The sequence below is a fragment of the Xyrauchen texanus genome, chromosome 30 (genome assembly GCF_025860055.1).
Source record: "Xyrauchen texanus isolate HMW12.3.18 chromosome 30, RBS_HiC_50CHRs, whole genome shotgun sequence".
In the NCBI taxonomy this organism is placed as follows: domain Eukaryota; kingdom Metazoa; phylum Chordata; class Actinopteri; order Cypriniformes; family Catostomidae; genus Xyrauchen; species Xyrauchen texanus.
The window spans coordinates 27,018,649-27,039,989 of NC_068305.1; the positions used below are offsets into that span (position 1 = coordinate 27,018,649).

The 21,341-nt window shown below is 39.5% G+C and overlaps 1 protein-coding gene across 3 annotated transcripts in view; it reads left to right on the forward strand.

Moving 5' to 3' along the window:
- The window catches only part of LOC127624258 (myelin transcription factor 1-like protein), a 100,978-nt gene that overhangs the window by 16,932 nt on the left and 62,705 nt on the right, over positions 1-21,341 (forward strand). For 2 of the 3 annotated variants that reach the window (XM_052098994.1, XM_052098997.1), the window contains exons 2-4: positions 18,005-18,124; positions 20,965-21,019; positions 21,292-21,322. In XM_052098994.1, coding sequence (XP_051954954.1) covers positions 20,965-21,019; positions 21,292-21,322 — 86 coding nt within the window. In that variant the 5' untranslated portion in view covers positions 18,005-18,124. The remainder of the gene's footprint in view (positions 1-18,004; positions 18,125-20,964; positions 21,020-21,291; positions 21,323-21,341) is intronic. The other variant, XM_052098996.1, reaches the window with a different exon arrangement.

A 21,341-nucleotide genomic window follows, 5' to 3' on the forward strand; every position in this document is an offset into this window, starting at 1 on the left:
ATGATTATGGCGATGAGTTGGTCCTGTTACATTTTGTCTGACTCCGAGAGAGTTGAGAATATCGATAAATGCTAATCCCAATGTATCATTTTCATTATCTATGTGAATGTTGAAGTCACCAACAATTAAGGCTCTATCTACAGTAACTACAAGATCTGATAGAAAATTTGAAAATTCACTAAGGAAATCTGAATAAGGCCCGGGTGATCTATACACTGTAGCAAGGGTAAAGGACGACAGAGATTTTTTATTTATATTTGTATTTGACGGTGTCACATTAAGCATTATTAGTTCAAAAGACTTACATTTATATCCTGTCCTCTGAGTAACACCAAAAACTTCACTGTAAATTGTAGCAACACCTCCTCCTCGGCCCTTCAGACGAGGCTCATGTTTATAACAATAACCTGGGGGAGTAGATTCATTTAAACTAATATATTCATCCGGTTTAAGCCAGGTTTCAGTCAAACAGAGCGCATCCAATCTATGATCTGTAATCATTTCATTGACAATTAGTGCTTTGGTAGCAAGAGATCTAATGTTTAGTAGCCCTATTTTTATATGATGTTTATTTTTAATTTGTTTGTTTTGTTCAAGTTTGACCTTAATCAAATTTTTTCTAAATGATTTAGTGAGGGTATTGTGTTTGGTAGTTCGGGGAACAGACACAGTCTCTATGAGATATCTAGGTGATACTGTCTCTATGTGTTGTAGTTTATGTGACCTGTGTGACGTCTCATGGCAGCTAGCAGATGTTCGGATTAACCAGTTTGTCTGCTTCCTGACCTGGGCCCCAGTTAGTCAATTAATATCATTAAGTCTATGAGCCAAATTACTAGAGAGGAGAGCGGCACCTTCCCTGGAGGGATGGAGTCCGTCTCTCTTTAGCAGGTCAGGTCTACCCCAAAAACTTTTCCAATTGTCTATAAATCCTATTTTATTCTGCAGACACCACTCAGACATCCAGCCATTCAGTGACACTAATCTACTATAAACCTCGTCACCACGTCGAGCAGGGAGGGACCAGAGCATATTACAGTGTCTGACATCGTTTTTGCAAATTTGCACACCTCTTTAACATTATCTTTAGTGATCTCCGACTGGCGAAGCCGGACATCGTTAGTGCCGACATGGATAACAATTTTAGAAAATCTACGTTTAGCATTAGCCAGCACTTGTAAATTTGATTTGATGTCAGACGCTCTGGCCCCGAAATGCAATTAACAATAGTGGCTGGAGTCTCTATTTCCACGTTCCTTACAATAGAATCACCGATAACAAGGGCTCTTTCAATATGATTCTCAGTGGGTGTATCACTGAGTGGGGAGAATTTATTGGAAACCCTAACAGGAACGGGAGAGTGGTGTCTCTTTGCTGAACGAGTATGCCGCCGAGACGTCACCCAAATGCCCTGCTGCAGGGGCTCTATAGCCGGAACCAAAGTGTGTGTCTTGCTCTCTGTACTGCCCGCATCCGAAACAGTATCTACCGGCTTCTCTTTCTCACTGACCTCTACTAGCGTTCGGATGCGAGTCTCTAACTCATTAACCTTCTCCGTCAGCCTGACTAATTCCTTACATTTATCACAAGTGAATCCCTCACTGCTGACGGAGGAGGCTATTGTAAACATGTGACATGCAATGCATGAACAAATAACATGAGCCGATGCCATGACTTACCGCAAAATGTTCGTTGTTCCTGAGCGGTGAGGGTTTTGAGGTTGATTTGAATCCCTCACAAAATTGTTTGTTGTTGGTGGTGGTTGTTCTTGATAAGCGGTGCTTTGAAATCGATGCAATAATCTGTGTACCGCAGAGGAGAAAAAACGGGTGCGCGCTGAAAAAAATGCACGCAGTTTAATCGCTATAAAAATAGAACGCGAATGCAGGTGGAATATGCACGCAGTTGAATCCCGATAAGAGAATAATACGGGAAGACCTGATGCGTGCTTAAAAATGGCAGATGTTTAAGGATTAAAAGCTACAAACACAGACTCTAGTTAGGTGTCAGCAGCAACCGGTAAAATACACGCAGATGAAACGGGAGAAAAAGCGGAAGAATCTGAAACGTGGTAAAATGACAAAGGATATAACTATGAACGACGCGGTAAAATGACAAATAATAACTATGAACGATGACTATAACGTTGAACGTTATGACACCTTGAACCTAAAATTGAGTTCTATTTATTTTCTTTAGGCAGTATAAACTTTATTACAAAACACATTACAAACACATTCGATAAGAACACACATTTGGTACCATTTGTTTTGGTAACACATGGGAATTTATTAGACTTATTTATTATGATTGTTATTATTATTTTTATTATCTTTACATTTATAATTGTCTTTAGTTCATAATTTGAAAAGCTATTAGTCATTTTTCACCTATTGTGATACTTGCGTGATGGCAAATGGGGCCGGTAAATGTCTGGATTTGGGGAGGTGGTTATATATAAGATGTTTTGATCACTTCGTTATTTAAATTGCTTTTTCAATTCTTTTAACGTGCAATTTGAATTTAGAAATGTATTTTGTTTATCGTGTTTCAATAAATTATTACATAGTTAAAGCAAAATCAATAAAGCAAAAATATTTACTGACCCTTGGCAGGGGGGGTTAATGACATAATCAGAAATTGTGATATTTTTTAACGTAATTATCTTTCAAATATTTTTTTACCTATCACCCAGCCCAAAATGGAAGTTAACTTTTTCATGAATTAATTTTATGGAGACCTGCACAAACACGTGTACTCCATTACATATTACAACATTTTACCTATGTTACCTATGTATTACATATTGATGCATATTTTTTCTTTTTGTGTTTTTGAGTAGTCTATGTGCATAATAAACGTTTTATTTTATTGAAAAACCTAAAATAATAAATTATTAGTTTGACTTATGGCTCTTTTTAAAAAATGCATCATCCAAAATTTAAAAATTGGCTCCTCAGTGAAAAAAGGTTCCCAACCCCTGGTATAGGGGGAATCTCCTCAACCACCGCCAGTGTGCAGCATCCACCTGGTTGATGCGACGGCAGCTTTTGTGCCCCTGTATGATCACCACACACCAGCTATTGGTGGAGAGGAGAGAGTAGAGTTATAGAGCCAATTAATGGATGGGGATTATTAGGAGGCCATGATTGAGAAGGGCCAATGGGGAGAATTTGGCCAGGACACTGGGGTTACACCCATAAACTTTACAAGAAGTGTCCTGGGCTTTTTAATGACCACAGTGAGTCAGGACCTCGGTTTAACCTCTCATCAGAAAGACAGGGCTCAATATATGGTTATTCAATATATAATCCCATTTTTATTGATTATCCAGAAGAAAAAAACAATACAATGTGATATATATACATATATATTCATTAAACATGAAAAATCTGCGATAATAATAAAAACTTGAATACCGCTAAGCATATTCAAATAATAATTGTTAATGTATTACCTTTGGCAGCCCTAAATACTCAAATTCAAATAAAAACTAAATACACTATAATACTTATAGTGTGGATGAAAACTAAACAAAATGAAAATTGAAAAATATAAAATACAAATAAAAGAGAGGGGAGGTTACAGAAGTGTTCCCCTCATAAATACAGAGTCAGTCATTCCCAGCCATATCTCCTTCAGCCATACCCACAAGTCCATGAATCACTGAATTCAATCCTGCAAGTGAATCTAATCACTTTATTAGGAAATTGTAAGACTCTTGGCATAAGTACACATAGTAGCTAACAGCCATAAAAAACGATGACCATTGGTACATAAACCCAAATACCCATAGACTGTAAATTCTCTAAATCAGAACTGACCTGATTTGACCATATATGCACAGTGACAGTGACACAGGCAAGCTATTGAGCCTGTGTGGTGAAAACGCAAATGTACACATGGCTATCTGATAATGGCAATGATTCACTCCAATCATTGAGAGCATCTCACAACATGTGTTGGGGCCACATATGGAGAACTATTTCCTGTTGCATTTGCAGACTCAGGGAAGAGTGGGAGAAGTAAATGGTGGGGCCTCATCATCTTTCTATTTGAATGTGAAAATGATTCCTTTGTGTGTGTTTGTGCAGCAGGGGCATTTTTCTTAATAACTAATCTCAGGTGATTACATTAGTTCAGCTCTTAAGAGATCATCTGGTTTCTGCATACTCTTTTTACTTCATGTGTTGTTCCAAAAAGAAAGCTGGATGGAGTTCAGTAGAGTGCTCAAAAGGAGATGAGGGTCTATTTTGTGTCTGTAGACATAGATGAGGGTTGCTGGGGGTTTGTTGTTGCAGGAGTGTGTTATAGAATACAAAGCATTCTAAAGAGTTGAAGAGGTTCTTATAGCTACTTTGGCATCAGAAGAAGCAAACTCTTGAATTTCCAAAAGATGACAGAAGGGTATGGCTGGTGTGAAGTTTTTTTGGTTTGTCCTAATTGCTTTTTAATGTGTATATAATCAGTCACGCTTCATATTGTGTACATGGTAAATGACATGCAGGATTGATAACACCGGTTTCTATTTATCTTTTATATTTTTTTACGGATATTAACAGTATTGCTAGTCTGCCACAGTTGGTCCGTTCTCTAGTCTGACTAAATAATGTACACACTGGTGGCATCTGTGTTCCATCTGTCGTTCTCACCTTCACTTGTCATTGTCGACCAGCACTGTGAAAAGTTACATAACAACATCATATAACAGGGCTGGCTTGAACATTCCACAGTGCATCACAACTTGCCCATACCAATAAGATCCCGGGATTTTTTTATATAATCTTCAATACACACACTTAGACAGTAAGGAATGACCAGTCAGTAAATTAAGGAGTGGGCTCTCGGGTGTCTTTCCAGACACTGTTTGGGAGTCTCGGACATTGTTCTCAGAGAATGAGTCATAAAGTGGGAGAGCTGTTATTTTTAACACACGAGTGTTCGCACACACTCCGCCGTGCCTCACACAGGCTGCTATGCAATTGGCTCACTGGGGACAGTCCTGTGATGGAAGACGTGAGGCAACACCTCCATTAGAGTGCAGGCCCTCCAGCACAGTGACTCAGCTAAAACAAACTGCTAATTATTCATTAGGGCCAAATGTGCCTACAGTACACAGCCTGCGCAGAGCATTTGGAACAACATCATATTCCCTTATCCCACATTTACAGTGCAGTAGATATGGGTTTTTAACAAGATGAGTAATTTTTGTCATCCTTTGGTGAAGTGGAGCCAGATGAAAATGGCTTGTTATTGCAATTATTGTGATTATTAATTTTAGAGAGGAGAAAGAAAGAGGAAAAGAGAGAGGGAGGAATAGAAAGAGAGAAGGAAAGAGAGAGAAAGAGTCTTGGCTGGTGGTAATTAAAGCACATCCTTCTCGATAGGACGCAGCGGAGGTCTAGCTGATTGCTCCATGGTTTCTCCGTCTCTGAATGTGTTGTGAATGAGACAGACCGGAGCATGGGTGATGCATGCTGATTAAAAACATGTTTCCTCTCCATCTTGGCTCAATCCACACTGATTTGCCTCACTGATTAGAATTCGCTTGTGACAAAGCTTGAGACGGAGCCCAGTGCAACATATAACTAATCACATTCCAGCACTGCAGCAAGCTGGTAAAGTTAGGGGTATTAATAATCGTATACATTGGACTGTGCACTGAACCAAGCCTGGCAAGGCCAATTAGTTGAGTGTTTTGGACAGCCGTATGGATTTGGTTGTAGATCAAGCTTGTAAGTGGTTCAGTTGGTTGTAAACCAGCCATGGTTTACTGGTCATAGCTGGGTTAAACTGGTTTTAGCTGGTTTAACTTGGTTAGCCCAGCCTGGCCAAGCTGGTCTAGCTGCTCTCCCAGCCTAGTCATGCTGCTGCTGAGATAGTTTAGCTGCTTGGCTAGATCTATTTATACTTGATTTAACCCATGAATATTACTTTCATTAGTGTCACTGAATTAGTCATGCTGTTTTTTTTTCTGCGTTCACATTGTGTCTGAATTATTGAAGTTATGAGATGGCAATTGGGAGATTCTACAATGAGCACGTCCTCTGACCTCTGAGAGCACAAACACCCCTTGAAACCAGCCAACAGATTAGCTTGGGAGATCTAAGACCTACAACCCAGATTAGGCTGGTTCAAACTGTTTTCAGCAGGGAAGACTCAAAGCACTGGAACTGTCAGTGGCTGGAAGAGCCGAACCTTAACAGCTTATCAACAGTCTTTTGAAATGTTTCTTTGGCAAACATGAATTTCCAAGCTTTCTGTGCATGAGTACACACGTCTGTGTGTGAAATACACCTGTCTGTGTGTAAAACTGGATGAGCTGTGAGCTATCCCAACACACTCGAGAACACACCAGCTGCAAAGGTAAGGCGTGGTGAGCCCAGCAGGCTGCTGTAGTGTAGAGGAGGTGATGTAATTAGCAGGTATGGTGTGAAAGCGGACAGATCAAGCTGCAAGGTGCCCTGCATTGTGAACAAGCTAAGTGCTGCAAAGTTCATCATAACATTTTCACCTGCATAATGTGTCGTGGGATGGTATTTAGACTGTATTTAATGGAGGCATGTGTGTGTTTCTGTGTGAAGTTTAATTTATAAAAATGCTTAAGCTGCTATTTTTGGTTTTAAAGTTGTTTTGTTTTGAATTCCCTTCTTTTTAGTTTCATTATAAAAAACGTGTTTTATAAGCAGCAGAAATTCAGGTGAAATTATACAAAGAGAGTTGTGTTTAAAAGACTTTAAAGGTAACTAGAAAGGTAAAATGTGTCAAGACAAACTCTGATGTTGGTTTAACAAAGCCTTGTCTGAAAGTTTAACGTGGTTTTAAAATTTCACTATTATACAGAAATTACAAATAACCAGCTTGGAAGATAGTCAGACAGAATCTTCAAACACGCTGTCACATGTATAATCAGACAGACAAACAGATAAACAGACAGACAGACAGATCAATATATTATAGGTATATAATCTATAATAAAAAATAGAGTTTTATTTTCATTAAAATTTTGAAGCGCAAATAGTTTTCAATTTTTCAGATTTTTAATTGTCAGTTGTACGATAACCATAATATTTAGTAGTTAGATAGTTCGTATAGTTAGATATTTTGCAAGATATAGTAACACCCTGTCTAGGCTGGCTTGAGGCTGTTTACACTGTACACTTTGAAATTAATATTCTATACCATATATTTGTCTTGTTAGTAAGAGTAGTGCCAGCACGTGCAGCGCAAAAGGGCCGTTTACTGAAGCCGCAACGCGACTATCAGTGTGACAGTGTCATTGAATAATGGGAGTGATTTGCTTTTGTTGTGTCACGCCACTCATATTTAGTGTAGACAGGGTGTAAGACAACGTCCACACTAAAATATTTACCAATAGGAGTGAAGAGGGTGTCAGTGGAGTCTCGTTTGAGAGAATGGAGTCGAGTGCAGCCAAGACAGAGACATTTCTGTGAGTGATTTCTATATGATTTGTCTGTAACCACACATCTGGATATAATAAAAATGATGTGTGAAAAAGTATTTGTCAGCAGTCTAAATGTGTTCGATTCATACATTGATGGATTGTTCATCTTATTAATGATATGATGCTTTGAGCACTGCTGCAATTCATATAAAAAAGAATGTGCATTTTTAGGGTCAAGAAAAATTATTTCTTGTCAAATTAGAATGATATCTTAGTTTTACTTGCAAAATACCTAGTCTTTGATTAGATTTTCAAAAAATATGGCCAGACATGCAGTCCACCAATAATGTTAGAGCAACAGCAGTAGCAACACCCACTAATGACTTTAAAGTACAGATTTCAAGGTATAAAGTCGCTGCATAGTGTATGTGTATGGGGCTTAAATGTCTGTGGATGGATGTAGCTTGAAAGCTCTAGAAAGAGTTGCAGTTGATAATTTTGGTCTTGATTTAGGGATTTTGGAAAAACCCTAAACCATGTCTGTAGAATTGGCTTGACAAATGACTGTCTTTTGACAGAATCCTAGAAAATAGTATAAAAAAAATTAAACATTAAACATTTAATTACACATATCTAAAAAAGCCATTTATAGCTAGTCAACTAGTCGTGGCTGGTATAATCCGATGAATAACATCGGTAACAACAATTCTGGCAGTCTGGGTGCCCATGTTACCTCCGGGCCAGGCATCAGCCTAGGTTGTCAAATGAGGGGCCAAAAGCTATTTTCCGCTGAACTGCTTCTCTCTCTCTCTGAGGAAAAGAAGTCTCAGGAAGCCTTCGCCTTTCCCGTCACTGGGAGCGAGGACTTCTGGCACCTCCGTTGCCATTGACGACGTGTTGGTTGGATCCCACGCTGTTGCCAGGCATCATTAAGAGCTGATGGCATGGGTTTCTCTCTCCATAAGCAAGCCTCAAGGATGGCAGGGGCAATTAAATCTCCTCTCTGCCTGATGGAAAAGAACGAGGCCCCAGGAGAGAGAGAGAGAGTCAGGAGTCAGAGAGGAAAAAAGCAAGTGAGATGAGCTAGAGAGTGAGGCATTGTTCTCCAGCTTTACCTATGATGAAGATGTGATAGAGTGCATCAGAGTGGAGAGGTTTGTTTCAAATGTCTTCATGGTTTGCATCTATGCCATGCACTATGTGGTTTCAGACCAGAGCTCTGAAAGACCTCAACATAGAGCCATTTTTAGAATAGCAGCATCTGGCAGATCAAGACCATTTCCAATACTTAATGAGGACACTTACAAGGAATGTCCTCAGAGCTCTGGTGCCATCTCAAAGATGGGAGATGTGCCAACGTTTGTTTTGAAGGAACTGTTATTCTCAAAATACCCTCAACTACAAGCCACTGATGTAGCTGTAATTTCAGACTCATCCAGTTTTTCTCGCTCGCATGCAGCTTATAACCTATGGCTTCATGGCTAGTCATGTAGCTAATAATGAAGAGCTCTAGTGTGCGTGTGCTCAGATTTTAAATGAGGACTGGAAAATGCAAGCAGCCCACACTCTCAGCTCAGTGCGGTGATTGGAATTCTGGCTAGACTCTATGCAGGGATCTGCATTACATGCACACACACACTCGCGCACACATAAATTTGCATTACTGTAGCAATCACGCTGAGTGAGTCATGCCAACTGATAAGGCAGAGCAGAAGCTTTTTACTGAATATATCACAGTACTGGGTGGGCAAACATTCTCCACCATTGACCTCTGGACTTTGCCACCAAGTGTATATTGGAACTTGGATACCTTAAATACACAGGAGTATTGTTGTGGCTGTGGCCATTATTACATCATTTTAATTAAGATAAAGTAAAAAAAAAAATGTTCTGTCATTATTTAGCTTCACCCTTATGTCATTCAAAATCTGTATTGTGTTTTTTCCCCTCTCAATTCACAAAATGAGAAATTTGTATTAATTCCTGACAAACAATGGCAGAACTTAATGACCACTCTGTCAAGCTAGCATGAGGGCATGAAAAACATCATTAAAGTAGTCCATACCATAGCAGCTGTATGGTTATGGCAAAAACTATGCCCCATTATAATGCTGTTATAATATAACACTGTATGCCAACTTTTAAAATGCATCACTTATCTATGATAAACACTACATGAATCTGATTCCAAAAAATAAAAGGTAGACATGAGAACAGAAATTAAAAGATTAAAAAGTTATTTTCAATACACTGATCACCATTTTTAATCGTAATGTTTGAAACAATTACATTAAAATCAGTTTATGTGTAGGGTCTAAATTTCCCGTAATGCCGATTGCCAACGGAGCGTTATTGTTGTGCATAAACATGTACAAAACAATGCAAGGAATGCCTAAAAAATGTTAAATAAGCAGGATCACTTGGCATGTCATGTCCTGCACAATAGAGGAGGTAGAGCAGGCATGGGAAAAGTTGTTTGGTACAGGGGCTACATCATGCTTAAAAAGGAATAATTCACCCAAAAATGAAAATTCTCACATCATTTACTCACCCTCATGCCATCTATGATAGATGTGGTGAGAAACAGATCAATATTGAATTCCCTTTTTGCTATTAATTCTCCTCCCTGCTCAGTAAATCTCCAATTTAAATTTCATATTGTCTTCTTGTGTTTTTGGTGATTCACATCCTTCAAGCATATTGACACCTACTGGGCAGAAAGAAGAATTTCTAGCAAAAATGGATTGAAATACTGATCTGTTTCTTACCCACACCTGTCATATCAATGCTGAAGTCATGGATTAAACCACTGGAGTTGTATGATTTACTTTTATGCTGCTTTTATGTGCTTTTTGGAGCATCACAATTTTGGCACCCCTTCACTTCGTGTTGGACTCCACTGCTATGTGTCGCTGAATGATGATGACTAAAGCAGCTGGTGCCAGCCAAACATCACTTCAGTCTATTATGATGGACTTCAGAGGATTAACTGATGCCAACTCCAACCATAAGACAGGGGATACTTCATGTGCCATTGTCTGAACCTTGGACTTAAGATGGACCACACTGAACCTCACCGAAATTACCGGCCAGGTTGAACTGCGTTTCACATCCCTGATCTCTGCCTGCATCACCTCGGTCTATTGATGGACTATGATTTTGAAATGGAATGCATAGACTATCAATTGCCAACAAAAGCCTTCATCAGCCAATTAACAAGGACAATTGCATCTATGTGAACTTCTGCAGTTAATCCAGGATGGACTTCAAAGACATTGGTCATTAATCTTACAGTTCAAACAAAATAGATGTTTAAACACTGACCCTTAACACTTAGTTTAATAATTTTAAACCATGACTTTAACTACACATAAGTAATATTTGCATTATATTCATAATGTTAGCCAGAGGGGAACTGGCCCCCACAGTAAGTCTGGTTTCTCCCAAGGTTATTTTCTCCATTAATCAACATCTTATGGAGTTTTGTGTTCCTTGCCACAGTTGCCTTCAGCTTGCTCACAGAGGTTATTAATACAATTATTATTTAATTACTTATTTTTAAACACGATTAACAATCATATTTTATTTAATTACACAATGATGAGTCATCGACATTATAGACATTACATTTTTATCGTCTGTTAATGCATGATCTTCTGTAAAGCTGCTTTGACACGATGTGTGTTGTGAAAGGCGCTATACAAATAAAATTTACTTGACTTGACTTGACTTCACTTACATTGAATGGACCTACAGAGCTGAAATATTCTTCTAAATATCTAAATTTGTATTCTTATGAAGAAAGAAAGTCATTCACATCTGCTATGACAGTAAATGATAAGAGAATTTTCATTTTTGAGTGAACTATTTCTTTAAGTAGCACATGGGGGACCACATTGTACTCCTTTTGAGATACAATGTTCAACATTGATTTAGTTCTTGTATCTTTTAAGCCCAGAAATAATTCTCATTCTAATGCAGGATGCACAATTTTCTGAAGTTTGTGAAGATTTTCTGTGAAGTATTGCTCTACAAATGTTGATCTTTACAAAGGCTAAGAATAATTATAATTATTTTATCATCTCTACATCACACTCTCTATCTACATCAGGGGTCAGTATTATTAAAATAAATAAATAAAATAAATAAATATATATTATTATTACAAATTTCAATGTTTTGTTCTATTGCATTAATACTTTTAAAGTTACTCAATTATTCAGACAAAAGTAGTGAGTGGTTTTCTTGTTTCCTTGTTAATGTTGTTTAATTAAAAGCCTTTATATGACATAGCCTACTAGACAGTGCTCAATTCGGTTACATGTACACTTCAAATCCAACATTTGGATGCAAATACGCTTTTTGTCCCACTGTTTAAGTTCACTTTAGACATAAACGACTGTGTTTACATTAAATCCTCACCAAGACCGGTATTACCGGAATTATAACGTGTATTTGACCGTTTAGGCGCATTAGCGTACACACATTAGCCATCTGTCAATCAAACAGCACGCAGCTACAGATGTCAGAAAATAAAAAGTAAATCTTTTATATTTCATCTAGATCAACCAACCAGTGGTTCTTTTGCTATTGTGATCATTGTAATGAACACCCCTGTTCTAGATGGAGAACATAGGCTAAATATAGAAAATTACTCAAATGTTTGATTGAGGACATCATTTTATTGCCCAGACCTATTGATAACATTGCTTTAATCTCTCACAGCAGCCCAAATCAGTGATAAATTACAGGCTATGTTATAGACACAGAATCTAGTAAGCAGAAATATGTAATTTACCTCTATATGTTTCTTCAAATTAGAGGTAGGTTTAATGCTGATATCTGGCTTGAGTAAGATAAACTCACATGACACAATCATGCAAATGGCCTTTTTCACAGCGAAAAGCCCTTTTAGATGTGGCCGTGATGTTCAGGTGTTGAAATGTGCTTGAGGCATCCTCCACAGCTGGCGCAAGATCTGCAGCTGCCGTTCCAAGTTTTTTACATGTGATTTGGAATGGGATGGGATGGGATTCACGAGAATCTCCCTAGCCAATCATGTTGATAGATAAAAACAAAACCAGGATATGGAAATAGCAAACACAGACGGCGAGAAAATAGCACAGTAAAAGTACAGTTACAGTACTTAAAATGTACTCAAGTAAAAGTAAATGTATAAAAAATAAAAAATTCTTAAAAAGTACAATTCCTGGGAAAAACTACTTAATTACAGTAACTTAAGTATTTGTAATTCATTACTTTACACCCCTGGTGCTTACACATATTTCAGTAGTTGCGAGGTAAAATGTCCACTGAGAAGCACAAAAATGAAGTTTAATTTTCTCCCAACCAGATTAGGTTTTTAGGATTAACGCTGTATCGAGGTTTAAAATCAACATAAACTACCTACCTACCTCCCTACCCTAAGCCTTAAACATTAGCCTAGCAGATAGTGTCATTAAAAGCAAATGTGAGATGAAAAACACAATTGCTTAAGCAACCACGTCATTTTGTCGTGCTTCTATGACACTTTCAGCTCACATAACATGTTGCATTCTCTTCAGGACTCTTATCCCAGTCATTGAAATTGCAGGACTCTATCAGCTGAGCTATCATGCTAATCGCACTCGAACAAACTTGTAAATGTAGTTCATAAAGTAATGCAAAAATGTAAATCATGTACAAGTCATGTACTAAGGTAAAGTGTTTTGATGTTATAAGATAGCATTGTGCTTGAAACAAGTAAATGTCTATGAACTGATCATTTGCCCTTTTACCTTCCAATTGTGTAAAAGGAAATAAAAGTGATTATTCTTGTAGCGCATCGCACCAGGAAACTGCTTCGATATGTGCAATGAGCCACATAAAAATATTTGAGCAAAAACTTTGGTATAGTAACATGTTTCTATGCCGCTATAGCATGAAAGAAAGCTGAGGAAAGATTATAAAAAATTCTCCTTTTGTGTTCCATAGAGCAAATAACAGCATACAGGTCTGGAATGACAAGGTGGTGATTAAAAAATGGCAGAATTTAAATTTTTTTCATGAGCTATTCCTTTAATGTAAGAGAGAATGTGAAATGAATAATGTCTCCTGACGTGATTGTTTCAGGGCTCTTGTAGACATGATGCCATCTGAATTAAGGCCAGGCAACAACCAGCAAAACAAATCTGACTGGTCACACCACATAAATTCAGACCAATCTCAGGGCCACTGACACCAGTGCACTGACGTAACATAGACAAACATGTGTCGTGAATTGACAATGAATATGATTTCTGATGGGTATGTTGAACGTTTTCTCTGGACTGTCCAGAAGGGTGATGTTGGGCAGGGTTAAGGGGAAATTAGCTGGAGAGATTACATGAGGAGCCTTGAGGGTTGTAGGGTCATGTCTCTCTGACTGGGCCACTCTGTTCCTGATGACTGGGCATGATTCACTCTCAAACAAACACACATACATACACTCTTATGGGGGCGGAGAGGCTCACGGTGGTGCTGTGCAGCTGGAGCAGATTTTAGATGAATGGGATGTGACAACATCCCTGCCAAACGAATGCCTGTGAAAGGGTTTTGGCAGGGGGGATAGTCACCAAGGGGGATATTCTGGCCTGATGGAGGATTGTGTAGATGCTGTATCTTCAGCTAGACTCTATTGTATGCGGCTGTTTGAACACTGTCCTGTTGCAGTTTTTTAAACTCTTGTACGCTGGCTGGCCGTAATCTTGAAATTGACATTACATGAAAAAATGTTCACACGGAATTTGTTTTTGTGATGGTCTGCTCAGTATTTCAATAGTTTTTCTATGTAAACATGCACTAGATGGTCGTCTTTGACCATTGTGCTGCATCTTACTGTTTTTTCAGTGTTTTGTACAGAAACTTATGATTTATAGACCCCTTGTCAGGTTAGAAAGAATGTCAGCCTTTAAAAAACGTATCTTGAGAGACCTGCATTCTGTTATATTCGTTGCACTGTGTAAAACAGTTGAAGGATGGGCAAGGAGGAGGCGAGAACCTGCTTGTCAACATAAATAATAATTTAATGAAAACTCAAACCAAAACCATAAAAAAACACACACGCGGACATGCCCGTAATTCTCTCTCTCTCGAACAATCGTCACCGGCCGCCTTTATCCCTCGCCGATTGGGGACCGGGGGCGCGATATTCCGACCCGGCCCCGCCCCCCTCCGCTCCACATTCCTCCCGGCGTTATCTCAGGCCGGGGTGCCACCGGCATGACTTACACCCCCCCATCCCTGGGGCAGGGTGTATCTCGCGTGGTCATCCCCGCCTTCCTCGCCCTGGGAGGAGACAGAAGGGGACAAACAACAACAAAATAGGCGAGGGAAAAGGCCAACACGGTGCGAAAGGGAGAGAGAGAGGAGAGAGAGAAAAAGCTCACTCACCGGTTCTCTGATGTACCGTCGCGTGGTCCTCTAACACTCCTCCACACTCAGGCGGACGACAGCCGCTCCACCCCCGGGCGAACCGGAGTGAAACCGTCGACCCCCAGCGGGTAGAACGCGACTCCGCTTTTCTGGCGGCAAATGGGGACACTCCTCCGCCCCTGGCAGCGGCTCTACCGCTCCGGGCGGTCAAAGAGTTTCTTCCCTCCTCCCCTCGCGGACGGCGGTCTTCCCTCGACCCCTCCGCGTCTCTGGGGACGGCAGGGCACTCCTCCGCCCCCGGCAGCGGCTCCCTCGCTCCAGGCGGTCTGGGTATCCAGTCCGCACTTGCCCCGCGGACGACGGCCGTACCCCGCATCCAGGCGGTCGGGCTACTCCGTCACCCGGCAGATGGCAGCGGCGCTCCCCTGGGTGGACGGCAGTGTCGAGGACTCTGCGACGGGCATCCCTCCTCCTTCCCGGATTTCAGCACCAATGTAAAACAGTTGAAGGATGGGCAAGGAGGAGGCGAGAACCGGCTTGTCAACATAAATAATAATTTAATGAAAACTCAAACCAAAACCATAAACAAACACACACGCAGACATGCCCGTAATTCTCTCTCTCTCGAACAATCGTCACCGGCAGCCTTTATCCCTCGCGGGATTGGGGATCTGGCGCGCGATATTCCGACCCGGCCCCGCCCCCCTCCGCTCCACACACTGCTTCTAGCTTTTTTGTCTGAACAGCCCTTAACAAAGCAACACTGGCTCAACTGTGAGTTCGGGGTGGAACTACCTATTTAGCCAGACCAATGTTAGATGGGGGAAGGGTTCAAGAAAAGCCAGCATACTGTTATTCTACAGACTTGTTTTTTTTTTTGTTTTGTTTTTTAAATCCCAAAACAAAGACCAAAATGTCTGATTGTAACTCATTCTACTACTTTCAAGATGCATTTGCCAAACTCGGCACAGACATTCCGCCTGTTCTGACAAGGTTGCTATGTCTTTTCTAACTGATCATATTAAATACGTTTTTTCTGTAGTGGATGATCAAAACTGAAAAATAAATATGACATACAGAAATAAGTTAGATATTGAATATTAAAATGAAATATCAAAATTATAAAAAAAATATCAAGATATGATTTTTTGGGTGGCCTGGGTAGCCCAACGAGTATTGATGATGACTGCCACACCTGGAGTTACGTGTTTGTATCCAGGGCGTGCTGAGTGACTCCAGCCAGGTCTCCTAAGCAACCAAATTGGCCCGGTTGCTAGGGAGGGTACAGTCACTTGAGGTAACCTCCTTGAGGTCGCTATAATGTGGCTCTCGCTCTCGGTGGGGCGCGGGGCGAGTTGTGCGTGGATGACACGGAGAATAGCGTGAAGCCTCCACACATCTATTTCTCCGCGGTAACATGCTCAACAAGCCACATGTTAAGATGAAGGACAGGTGAGGATGATGACTAGCCTTCTTGGGAAATGTAGTGCAGAAAGTGAATTCAAAATAAGAGTCTCTAGAAGACAGGGGAAAACACAGAACAGTTTGTGACAATATCACCAAACCATACCCAAATTAAATCACAAAAATATGTCAATAAACATCTGGAACCTTGCCGTCTTCAGCTGTAACTGAAACTTGTGAGTGATAAGTCCACAGGTATTCAGAATTCACAAGAGGAAACTGAGACTTCAGACACTCTCTAAAAGAGCCAGTACCTCTCCACTCACAAGAGAGAGAGGGAGAGAGTGATTGAGACAGAGAGAGAATTCGATTTTGAAGCTGTATGTCCCACTTTATGTGAGACAGAAGGGTATTGGGCATGAATACTAATCAGTGTTTTTCCCCAATTACAAACAAGCTGGGCCAGCTCACTACCACTGGGGGACAGCTGGAGCTCACATGCTTTGATTTGACCAAGTGAAGTTCAGATGAGAGCTTCCCATATTGCTCCAGTGTAAACGATAGAGTGATCTAACAACAGAAAGAGGGACAGTGTGAGAGTGAGTGCAGAATTGTTTTGAATGTGGACATGAAAAGGTGTTACGCACAATGAGCTGTCTTTCTAAGAAAATACATTCAAGTCTGCATTTCTGACACTGAAACCTTTCAATACACATCTCCAGCATTTGGAGAGCACCCTTTGTGTCGCTGGCCTTGGTGCTTACATATACTCACATACTCACACGGATCTGTATCTCTTCCCTCTCTCTCTCTCTCTCTCTCTCTCTCTCTCTCTCTCTCTCTCTCTTCTCTCTCTCTCTCTCAGACACACAGAGAAACACACACACACACACACACAGACACAGAAACACACTAGTGCACCAACAGCACACACATTAACAGGATTTGCAAGGAACATGAGATAGAAGTATTAGCTTGTTGACAGATAGAGGAGTTGAGCACGCTCTGTGTGTGTGTGTGTGTGTGTGTGTGTGTGTGTGTGTGTGTGTGTGTGTGTGGGCATGTTTATGTGGTTTACGAGGACATTTTTTTAGGTTACAAACTGGTAATTACAAGGGTATTATGCTATAAATGTGGTTTATGAGGACATTTCTAGTGTCCCCATAATTTAAATAGCTTAAAAAAAAACATATTAAATGATGTTTCATTGAAAATGTAAAAATGCAGAAAGTTTTTTGTGAGGGGTTAGGTTTAGGGGTTGTGTTAGGTTTAGGGGATAGACTCTATAGTTTATACAGTATAAAAGTCATTATGTCTATGGAAAGTCCTCATAATGATAGGTAGACCACGTGTGTGTGTGTGCGTGCGTGCGTGCGTGCGTGCGTGTGTGTGTGTGTGTGTGTGTGCATGTGCGTGTGTGTGTGTGTCTCTTTGGAAAGGATTAAGTGGCTTCCTTAATTCACAAACCAAAAATTTTCCTTTTTTACAGTGTTTGCTCTAAGGCATTAAGACCTTAATATTTCCCTCAAAAATGAGTTGAAATAGCTGATTTTATTCCTTATAAATGGAACATATATCTAAACTTTGAAAGCTGCTCCTGTCACTTATTATATTATTAAACAAAAGGAGACTGACAGATATTTGGTGTTTCTTTTTTCATTGCTCTGCTTTCAGTTTGATACTGGAGATGTTAAATAGTTTTAGACATCTGTAAAAGTGTGTTGTATTTCAGTATGCAGGTTTAACAAAACTGCAATTAATGTAAAATGACAGTGAACAGCATTTTTTATTTTATTTTAACAGAAAATGTGTTTTGAGGAGCAGTTTTGAGGGACACACCTCAGAAGATTCTGCTAAATCGCACAACACAGGAGGCACTCCTCAGAAAACACATCTGTCCCACCATCAACCATTAAATCTCAGGTAATGCACTTTACATGATGTATTTGTTCTGTACACACTAAAAAAACTTTTTTCTTTATTAGTACTTTCGTTTTGATTAAAAAAATTTTAAAAAAAATCTCACCAGCCTTAAAACAAAGAGACATTTACTTGAGCAAAATTGTGTAAGATATTAAGACTTGTTTTCAAAGGAAAATTTTTGAATTAGGTTTATTATCTTACCCCATTAGCATTTATTTTTTTTTATTGTTTTGGCATAAGTCTAACTAAATCTTTCTTGCAACTAAACAAGAAAAGACAATTTGCCAATGGGGTGAGAAAAATAAACATAATTCAAGAAATATTCTCTAAAAACAAGCCATACACAAATGAGCTTTTTCAAGAAATAATTGGTGTATTAAGGATATTTAAATATTTTTACTGGAAAACAAGACAAAATATCTGCCCTAAAAGGCAAAACACAGGAACTACACAAACAAAATGGCTTCAGATTTACCTGGTTTTAGTAAGTTTGTAGATGCTGCAGATTTCACACATGGTAGAGCCAAACACATCTTTCACAGGCTAGATTATAGTCTAAGACAGTGGTTCGCAAACTTTTGTAAACTGCGGCACCCCTTTATAGTGTTTTCTCCCCCAAGGCACTCCAACCACTGAAAAAATAAATAACTAAACAAATATGAGACTGAAAACACTCTGTGGCAGGGCGGAGGGCGGGGCCGGGTCGTGATCCTACGCACCCGGTCCCGTATTAGGCAAATTATGCCTCCGTGAGGGTTAAAGGCTGACTGCAGGGGACCGTGCGGGAGAGAGAGATGGTTTACGGACATGTCCGTCATGTGTGTGTTTGTGTCTTCTTTTAAGTTTACTATTAAACTATTATTTATATTGAAAAGCCGGTTCTCACCTCCTCCTTTCCATTGAATACCTGAACGAAGACACAAACACACATGACCGTAAACAATCTCACGTAGGATCACGACCCAGCCCCGCCCTCCGCCCTGCCACACACTCATTTATTTAAAAGTTTAATATTGATTTAAATATTACAAATGAAATTAAAATAATGTTGCCATCAAGTGTTTATCCTAAACATTGCTTCAAGTTTTTAAAGTAATTATTCAAGAGCTAGTAATAAAATAGACTAATAAAATAGAGAACAGAGTCAACAGTGCTTTAAGATTTTTTAGGAAGAGCAGCAATTAATAATAAAAAAATTGTGGTATAAAACATTTTAAAAAGTGATTAAATGAAAAATAAAACAACTTCAATTTACTTTGTGATTATTAGAAACAGTGTAAATTAATAAAGATTCAATAAAGTCAAAGTTTGAATGAAAAGCAGACCTGTTATTGAAAGCTCTATAGAGAGCATGAACACATATGCATGTGAGCATTTAAAAAGCTTCTAGCTGTAGACAAACAGCGTGCGGGTTGGAATTTAGTCAGTTCTCGGTACTGCCAGTACTTTTAACTAACCTTGAGGCAAACAACATGCAATAAAATGTCTCTTTTCTATGTTATTCAGATTTTTTGTCCTAACCAGCAGTGACGAGCGACGGTACAATCTGTCGTTCGCTTGGCTTCTATTTTCGGCATTGTGCGTTGTGACCTTGCCCGCTGTGAACTGGCACCGGTCCAAAAACTTTCTCATAACAGTATATTGAAGACAGCATATCATGAGTACTTGATTTTGGCCAAGAATATCACAACTACTGAGTGTTTCGCTGAGGTATCGCTCTCTTCAGACGGAGGTTGAGAATGGAGACCAGGTGACAGACCTTCCAGACTACTCTAACTATCTGCTTGATTGAACATTCTGGTTAAAAATATCAGGCTGGGCATATAAATGCATCTATTCTTGGACTACAAACTCTTCAGATATGTGTTGTAAGTTCGGTTCTCTGGTTTGTGTGCAGCTGTGTTCTGTTATTAATATTGCTGTGGCAGACCTGTTTTTAGATATAGAAAACACTTTTTAGCTTGAACGCCCCATGTCGCGAGGAGGCTGCTTGAACTACTGGTCTTGTGCACTCTTATGAACACACAGAGGAGAGTAACGGTCGGTCAACAGTTTCAATAAATAATACAATAGACTTTGGTATGTTTCTCACCAAACCTTATCGTATGCTTCCAGAACAATCATGAGTCTCATGGAATCATTTATAATTTTGAAGCTTGAAGAGGTGGTCACCATAAACTGCCATTGTATGACATCAAAATGGTTCCCTTTGTTTTAAGAAAAAAGATTGGGTCATATTGGGTAATAACAACACAGGGATGAGTAAACAATGACTGAATTTTTATTTTTGGGTTCACTATCCATCCATCCATCCATCGTCAACCGCTTATCCTGTGTACAGGGTCGCGGGGGGCTGGAGCCTATCCCAGCTAACATTGGGCGAAAGGCGGGGGACACCCTGGACAGGTCGCCAGTCCATCGCAGGGTTCACTATCCTTTTAAGAAAATAATAATTATTATTATTTGCATTTGCATTTGGATTTGAGTAAAGGTTTTGGGCTGCTTTGTCTCCTGAACAAAAAAGACCATGAGATATATTTGAACTCATTCTAGCTCTAGACTTCTAGCTCATCTTACAGTATGAACTAGTGGTGCATTATGTCCATGATGTATGACATGACCAATATGTAGTATTATCCATGTTTTCTCAGTCTGCATTTTGCAGTATAAACATATTCTTTATTGTTTATGATCCTTTTCTTGTGCATTTAACTTACTTTTAATAGTCATTCATGCTTGCTCTTTTATACTTGCTTAAGAAGCACCTTCCATATCATGGCTTTTACAGTAGCAAAGATAGTAGACCGAAGGTCAGACTAATTCCTGACTCTTTTCTCCAGATGGAGGTGGATGCAACTGAAAAGCGTCATCGAACTAGATCTAAAGGTGTGCAAGGTACAATCCACTCACACACTTTAGCTGCAATCTCTATGGTCTCCAAAGTCTATGGTCAAATCCATTTTCCCACTTTCAACCTATAATTGAGACATTTTATTGCCTTTCATGAATGATCCCTTATGTGAGTAGTGATTATCACTGACTATTGATCGGATAGGTGAAGCTATGAGCCCGGATCATTAATCTGTTCATAACAGTATGATTCCACTGTGTGATGAAGTTGATGTTGAGATATTTTCTCTCATTGTTCTTTCTTTCATTCTTTTCAGTTGCTGTAGATGCTGCACAGGAGCTGTTCAGGTCAGTCTGCATGCAATGC